Below are 7930 nucleotides of genomic sequence, written 5' to 3'. Positions count from 1 at the left end.
GATTTTAGAAACTAGAAATTAAGATTGTTCATTTCTATATTTCAGTTTAGATGTTGTCCTTTTAGCATTAAGCATAAAAGAATACTAAATCTCATAACTTTTTAAGATTATTATATTGTATTTTACATTTTGATTTTGAGTTTGGTAAACAAAGCATCATTTCACTTAGCCAAATAAATATATGTTATCATATTCTTACTTTCCGGGGTGGTTTGAAATAGAATTTTCTTTTTTTTATTTTTTTTGTACATATGAGGTCGTAATCTAAGGATAAGAGAAGAGGTTACAGGTGTTGAGATTTGAACTTCAAATCTATTAAATGTTATCTCTTAAAAGATAGTTGCAAATACTAACTGAAGTAAGCTCCGAGTTCGAATTTTCATTCTCCTTTGTCCATGATCCAAACTTGGGTCTCATCAAAAAGTAAGAACGTGGTTAGAAATAGAAGAAATTACAAGGGCTGGTTCCATGGATAAGGTAATCACGTTTTCTATACTGGACCTCAGAGTGAGCCTATATTTAGGTTGCTCCTAATTATTCATTTCCTTAACAAGGATTGTGAACTTCTAGTTTCCAAATTATCGTGTAAGGAATCCAGCCTAATTACGATGTATATATGTTATTTTCGATGAAAATAACGTATCTTTAAAATCTTCTTGCAGCAAACAAGTTATGCAGGCATGCTGGACTTGGGCATGCAGCATATTAAAGGCCTTTAAAATGAAGTTCAGGTTTGTAAATATGTCATGCTGAGTTACCAACTGTTATTATTATTATTATATTTTTTATTCTGTTTTGGCATAAAAATTTGTTTCTTTTAAGACCCTCAATGTATAATGATATGACTCTGAACATGATAGGTGCCTTTCACAATGGGTCAGAATATGAAATCCATCTATGACGTGTGTGTGTATATGCCCATGTGTGCATGTGTGCAACGCTACAGGACCGATACATAATGTCTAGGCAACCACTTTTCTCATCACCAAGTTATTTTATCAGGCTTCGTATAAGGATCGTGACACACATAACATACTGGTTATTTTGCTATCAATAACATATTTACTACAAGCTGGAGTACAGAGTCCTCAAATTCATCTAGAAGTAGAATTTACAATGGGGAAAATCACTTAAATAGTTTAGAATTTTAGTAATCTAGAACAGAGAGCCAAACCAAGTTGTCAGGAACAAGTGCCCTTTTGTAGCGTAAGGGATAGCTCTGATCTTATTCATTGTCTATGACCAGGTTCCATGAATTTCTTCTGCATATGTTACTTTTAAGAAAACCATGCAATATGGTAGGAAAATATGGTGTATGCCTTTTGTTAATAGATGAACCTGAAATGATGTCTGTATTCTACTTTTCTGCCTCAAAACAATTAACAAAAAGCTATTCTATTTGGTAGTGCCTGTTAAAAATTTAGGCTCCATAGCATCTTTGTATCCCACACATGAGAGATTATTGGTGTTTCGTTCAGTTTTTTTTTTCCGTAACTTGAATATAAATGAAATGAATGTAAATATTGAGATTCGAATCTCAAGCTTATTGATTGTCATATCTGAACAAATTGACCCAATCTCCTGGTTTTGTTAATCAAGAGCCTTGATTGCATAGATGGTGGTAGAACATAAAAGATGTCAATGGGAATATTGTAGTCTACAGAATTTACCCACACAGTTTTCATATATGTCTGAGTTTGCTGTAATTAAGAATAAGAACTGAAATGGCATCAGATTATAAAAGATAAAAATCATATGAGGTATATATTTGTTGTATAACATAGCCTTAGACCAAAGCAAGAGATTATAAATTTCATTAATTACATTATTCTCCCGATGTTAGAAGATAGTAGACTATGAGGCACGAACACGACATTCATCCTCTCATACAGGGTTATACGAGTTGATATTATACATAGATGGACACATTATAGAAAATGAACACGTTCTTCAAACGTTTTGATACGACAAATCACAAAGTTTATACTAGAAATTCGGGCAAGAAAAATCAATTGGATCATTTTTTTTCATCCAAAAAATTTTAGTAGGCAAACTCACAAGAAATACCATAAAGGCAGTCATTTTTTGTAAATATAGAGAAGCAAATTTTAGTAAGAAAACTCAAAAAAAAAAACAAAAAGGCATTTGTTAGGATATATGGTGATTAAAAGAGTATAATGATTTTTTTTTCTCTTAAGATTTTTAGTAGATAATTAGAGATATCTTTATTTTTTATGTCAATTTGACATGTTAGATTGATCTGATATGATCTGATATGATCAATGTCATTTCAGCTCAATCATGTCTTAATTATATTTTTTTTAATTTACCTAAAAATATTAAGATTCAAATATCATGAAATCAGGTTTATCCATTCATTTTTTTTTACTTTTTATTTTATTTTTTTAGACTTGATTCTTACTTGCATGCGGGATAGAGTGTAAATGCAAAAAATATCACTTTAATCAATTTTTTTTCTGTATTTATAAAAATATCCCAACAGTATCCTAATTTTTTTAAATATAAAGAAGCCAAATACAAAAACGAGAAAGAAAGGAAAAGGGTCTGAAGGATAATGGATTTTGATTCATTTGAAGAGAAAAAAAAAAAAGAGAAAAAGAGAGGGGTGCTTGGGGGAAGAACCGACAATAAACTAAAAAATAAGGTAAATTCAAGAATTTAAGTATATTTGTTGATTACTTTTGGTACGAGGCAAATAAATTAAGACTTTAAAAAAAAATCAAAGAAAATGAGACGGAAAAATATATCTCATAATCTCAACTCTAAAAATAAAAAAGAAAAAAAATAAGAGTAAGACAATAAAATTGGTTGAAAATCTAAATTGATCATATAATAAGATTATAATACCAAAAACAAATAAACATACAAACCCATGCAAAACACATTTAAATTACTCTTAACGGCTATGGTCAATGTCAATTATATATTCTTCTTCTTCTTTTTTTTTTTTTTTTCCTTTGTAAAAGAATTAAATTTCTATTACCTTCCTTGTGTATATAGTATTTTTTTTTTATATAGAAAGATTAACAATCTACTAAAGTAATAATACTAATTTATTAAAAAAATCTCATCGTGAGCCCACTTCTCACGTTCATTCGCTGTATGTCTTTGCCAGCTCAGCTTCGGACAGAACTCCCCAGACATCCCATGATCCCATCCCTTCTCTCTGACTTGCTTTTTCAGACACCAAAATCCCACCGCACAAAACCAAAGCCAAAGTCATGTCAGACGACGAAAGTGGAGGAGAAGAGTACCTTTTCAAGATAGTAATAATTGGAGATTCAGCAGTCGGCAAATCCAACCTCCTTTCACGCTATGCTCGAAATGAATTCAACCCACATTCCAAGGCCACCATAGGAGTTGAGTTTCAGACCCAAAGCATGGAACTCGATGGCAAAGAAGTTAAGGCTCAGATTTGGGATACCGCTGGTCAAGAAAGGTTCCGTGCTGTCACTTCTGCTTATTACAGAGGCGCTGTTGGTGCTCTTATTGTTTATGATATTAGCAGGAGAACCACCTTTGATAGTGTCGGTCGGTGGCTTGATGAACTCAACAGTAAGTTTGGTTATTACTTTGTTTGCTGGTTTTTTAACTACCCTTTTCTTGGTTCTCGTTTTCCTATCGGGTTTTTGATGTTTGCTGGACTGAGTGAATTATATGGATTTTTAACAGGTTTTATGGTTTTGCTTTGTCATTGGAGGATTTGTTGGTTTGTAGTTGTTGGTTAGATGAGAATCAGGATCAGGGGATATCTTTTAGGTAATATTGACTGTTTAACTTGATTGGATTTTAACATTTGATTTTGGTGGATTTGGCACTAAAAAGCACTAGTTATAAGAAGATCAATTGGAATTTTTAGTTGGTTGGTTGTTCTTTGGTCTTCTTTTGTGTGCCTTTTTCAGGAGTCTATCTTGATTTGTTGATTCAGTTGGTTATTGTGTGTTGGAGTAATAGATCTGATTCTGTAATGACTGTAGTTTAAGGCTAAAGTTAGAAGAAATAACAAGTGTTTCCTAGAAGAAAGTAGGAAAAGCTGGCTAAGGACTGATTTCCTGATGCTTTTTTTACTTTCATGCTCCCTAGGGTGGATTTTATCCGTTAATGTGGCATTTGTTCATATAGGATATTTGTTAACTTGCATGTTGCAAATTCTTACCTTGTCTTGTGGATGCATATTGCTAGATAGTGCACTTTTTCGGGTGGAATTATTACATGTGATTTTCCAATTTCCCTAAATGGTTTTAAGAGGCAATACAAGAACGGATCTTGGATTTAGTTGTTCGTCTTGTTTGACTGTTTATTGTGCTGGAAAGTAGAGACAACGTGATTTTGGTGATAGTCAATTTCTCCTTTTTCCCCCTTGGTTTCCACTGATATTCGTGCTTTTGTCTTTTAGAACATGAACCAAGGTTATCAGAATTAGGATTTATCATGAAATTAGTTTCTGTCTTTGAGTAAAACTAAAAGAAAAAAAAAAAAAACTGTAAGAGTAGAATAACACCAAAAATGATACTTAAATACTCAATCTACAAAACCATATTTTATTCTTTTTTGTTCCATAAAATCTGATCTCCTTCATATATATTATTAACCCTGTAATAACTTCGCAAGCACTCATATGTCATCTTACATATCTCTACTGGCTAAGTGAGCTCTATGAAACAATAAGTAGTTGCCAACCAATAGGCAACTATATAAAAGAAGCTATATTTACAATATGATTTATATTTCCTGCTCGGTGCTCTGTTACCTATTTTGAGAATATGAAAAAGTATTATCCAGTGAAAGATAGATAGAAACCACAATCCTAGCTTCTTTGTGAGTAGTGTACCTAACAGATGCAGTACCACCTACTTGCTAATACTGCGAACAGAAAGCAATTCATATTGGACATACATAACCTGAATCAATAGAATCTTGAGGCCATGTGGGTGGATGCACAGCCAACCAAGTCAATTATACCTATTACTTTCACAAAGCAATCCTAATTAAGCATCTCCTTGGAAAGAAAATCCCTTACCATAAATGCACTTGGAGTTTTACTAGTGTTCTCCATTGAGATTTTTTAATCTTTTTCTTTTTCAAATGAAACCATCATGAGTATAGATTATGAGAAGAGTTCCAATACCTTTATGGTAGGGATAATTTTTAAGGCATTTAATATCCTTTTCCCTCGAACCAAGATTTGCACATGCCACCTTTAGGTCTTTCATCATATCTTAATTTTTGAATTCTCATCCAGATCGAAAATTCATTGGTAAACCATTGGATCAACTAAGAATTTACCACTTGCAACCAATTACTCTATCTTATGGGCATAACTTACATTAAGCAAACTTCCTAACCGAAAATCACTACCTCTTAGTTCATAGACAAATCCATTTACACAAGATCTATATCTCTTTTTCTTTTTTCGATGCAGGAGAACATTGAGACATGAATCCTTAAAACGTCTCTAATTTTGGCTGGTAAATTTCATTGTTTGGCTTGTGTTTATGTATCTCTTCTAGAGTTAGAAATAGGTAAGCATAGAATCATTTGCTTGATAATGATTCCTATGTGTAGTTCTTTTTGGTTGGCATCTAGGGCTTCTTCCTGCTAGTGGATGCATGTAACTGATAAAGAATGTCTTTTAGGCGGCCATAGGATTGTAAAGCGGTAGTAAAACAAAAAGGAATAGCCACAAGAATGGAACTCCTTCCATTGCTTGGGATGTTGGAAGGCAATAAAACATGTATAGTTTCAGGGCTCAAGTTTTTAGGTGCACTAGCTGATTTTTGTGTTTCATATTCTTGTAATCCTTCGTAACTGTGGTAGATTATCTCTCATTCATGAACATTAGCTGACTTTGTTCAATCCTATTAAAAATTTTTATTATTTGAATAGACATTGGTATTGGACACACTTTTCTAACTTTACAAGGATGACAGAGTGGAGGGTTTGACATAGTATCAATTTTAGTTATGCAATGGCCTCGATGTGTCATGAGTGGGGATGTGGCAAATATGAAGGTGTGTGGCTCTGGGGTGGTTTAGTGAAAAAGAGGGCGAGGACACTCCATTTTGTTGGACACATTGTGTCGTTTGGGTGTTGAATGCTTATATATTTGTCTTTGATTCATAACATTCCTGTGATTGCCCCAGTGAATGGTAAAGATTGACTTTGTCATCTTTTCAATTTAGTGTTAATACACACATACACCCCAATGCAGACAGGATTGTTGAGTAGGAATAGAAATAGAGTGTATAAATTTGAATTGCAATTACTTCTATTTGCTTCTCAAGGTTTACTTTATTTGTAATTTCAGTCTTCTTTTAAGCTCAACAGCAATTTTATATTTGCTTTAAAGTTCGGAGATGTCAAGGCTTGTACTTAAAACTTTGTGCAGCTCATTCTGATACGACAATAGCAAGGATGTTGGTTGGAAACAAATGTGACTTGGAAACTATCAGGGATGTGAGTGTTGAAGAAGGCAAAAGCCTCGCTGAAGCGGAAGGGTTGTTCTTCATGGAGACATCTGCTTTAGATTCAACAAATGTCAAGAAGGCTTTCGAGATTGTTGTACAAGAGATTTACAACAATGTCAGTAGGAAGGTCCTCAACTTGGATACTTGCAAAGCTGAATTAACCATCAATCGGGTAACCCTTACTAAAAGTGAAACTGATGGATCAAAGCAAACCCAAATTTTTTCTTGCTGTTCCAGGTGATCTCTTTCATTCAGAAAGCGTACAAGTCAGGCCCTTCCCATGGTTTGTTAGTTCAATTTGGTTGGTTGATTTGTCTGTTTGCTAGTTTTCTCAATGCATATGTCTTCAGGGATTCATTTATCACTGAATAATATAATATTATATAGTTAAAGTTAAATTATTGTGTTCTGGCTATAGAAAATAAGACCTAAAATATTTTGCTTCTGGATACAAAGCTGTCCTGCTGAAAGTGAAACAGGCAGCCATGTTACTTCACATTGTATTACTATTTATTTTGAATTCGACATCTAGCTATCGGATTCATTATTTTTCATAGCCATCAATAGCATGTGATATCGATAAATCACTACTTTTAAAGCCGGTTTGCAGTATTTATATTAGTTTAATCAGGGCCTTGGTTGATGTCTTGGAACTATGATCAATATTCCTTTGATATTTCTGAATGTTCTTTAGTTGTCATCACTAGAAATGTAGATTTGTTCTTGTGGCTGATCGAAGAGATATGCCTGCTCTAATCACGGACTATCAAATAAAGAAAAGAAAAGAGAGATGAAAGAAAGAAAACTCTCAATTGAATTTGATTCTTGGGTAGCTGAACTATCATTATATTAATACATAGTAACTTTCATGCTGGGACATGGTTAGTTTTTCTAATGTACAAATCATTGCAGGATTGAGTATATATATTAAGTTCATTTGGATTGCATGGTGGGAGAACTTCCACTGCATCCTGCATGTCGTTTTATTTATCGGACTTTTAGAGATGCAGTCACAAAACGCAGCTACGATGTAATGACGCAGTAAAAATTTGTCTGAAACGCGGTGGGAGTTCCTTTTGTTGGTGAATACCTAAGTTTTGATATTATTTGTTGGATTAAAAAATTTCAATTCAATCACATCAACGGAAGCGAAATTAAACAATAAATCAAACACATAAGAGACAATAATTTAACGTGATTCGATCTAATCAACTTACATCTACGGATGAAAAATAAGAGCTATTAGTTATAGAGAATTACAAACATACATCAAATCATCAATTTCACTCAATAATCAGTATTCATAAGACACTCTCAATCTCTTCTAGTTTTATGGAGTATTCTCAATCCAAACAAATACAAACTCAAATTCTTGTTCACCTTTTCAACATAACTAAACACATACTTACATGCTCTCGTATATCAATACTTTCAGTCTCTTC

The 7930-nt window shown here is 33.2% G+C and overlaps 1 protein-coding gene across 1 annotated transcript; it reads left to right on the top strand.

Moving 5' to 3' along the window:
* Positions 1–3113: 3113 nt before the first annotated feature.
* On the top strand, positions 3114–7086 carry LOC111279967 (ras-related protein RABA5c-like). Its single transcript, XM_022867053.2, has 2 exons — positions 3114–3576; positions 6410–7086. Exons 1-2 carry the CDS (start codon positions 3243–3245, stop codon positions 6727–6729), a joined length of 654 nt encoding a protein of 217 aa, XP_022722788.2. The 5' UTR covers positions 3114–3242; the 3' UTR covers positions 6730–7086.
* The last annotated feature ends 844 nt before the right edge of the window (positions 7087–7930 follow it).

Source organism: Durio zibethinus, chromosome 27, assembly GCF_047325235.1.
Source record: "Durio zibethinus cultivar Kanyao isolate XHJ-2024 chromosome 27, ASM4732523v1, whole genome shotgun sequence".
Lineage (NCBI taxonomy): Eukaryota > Viridiplantae > Streptophyta > Magnoliopsida > Malvales > Malvaceae > Durio > Durio zibethinus.
Note: the sequence above shows the minus strand (reverse complement) of the source record. Positions and strands in the feature narration are given on the sequence as shown.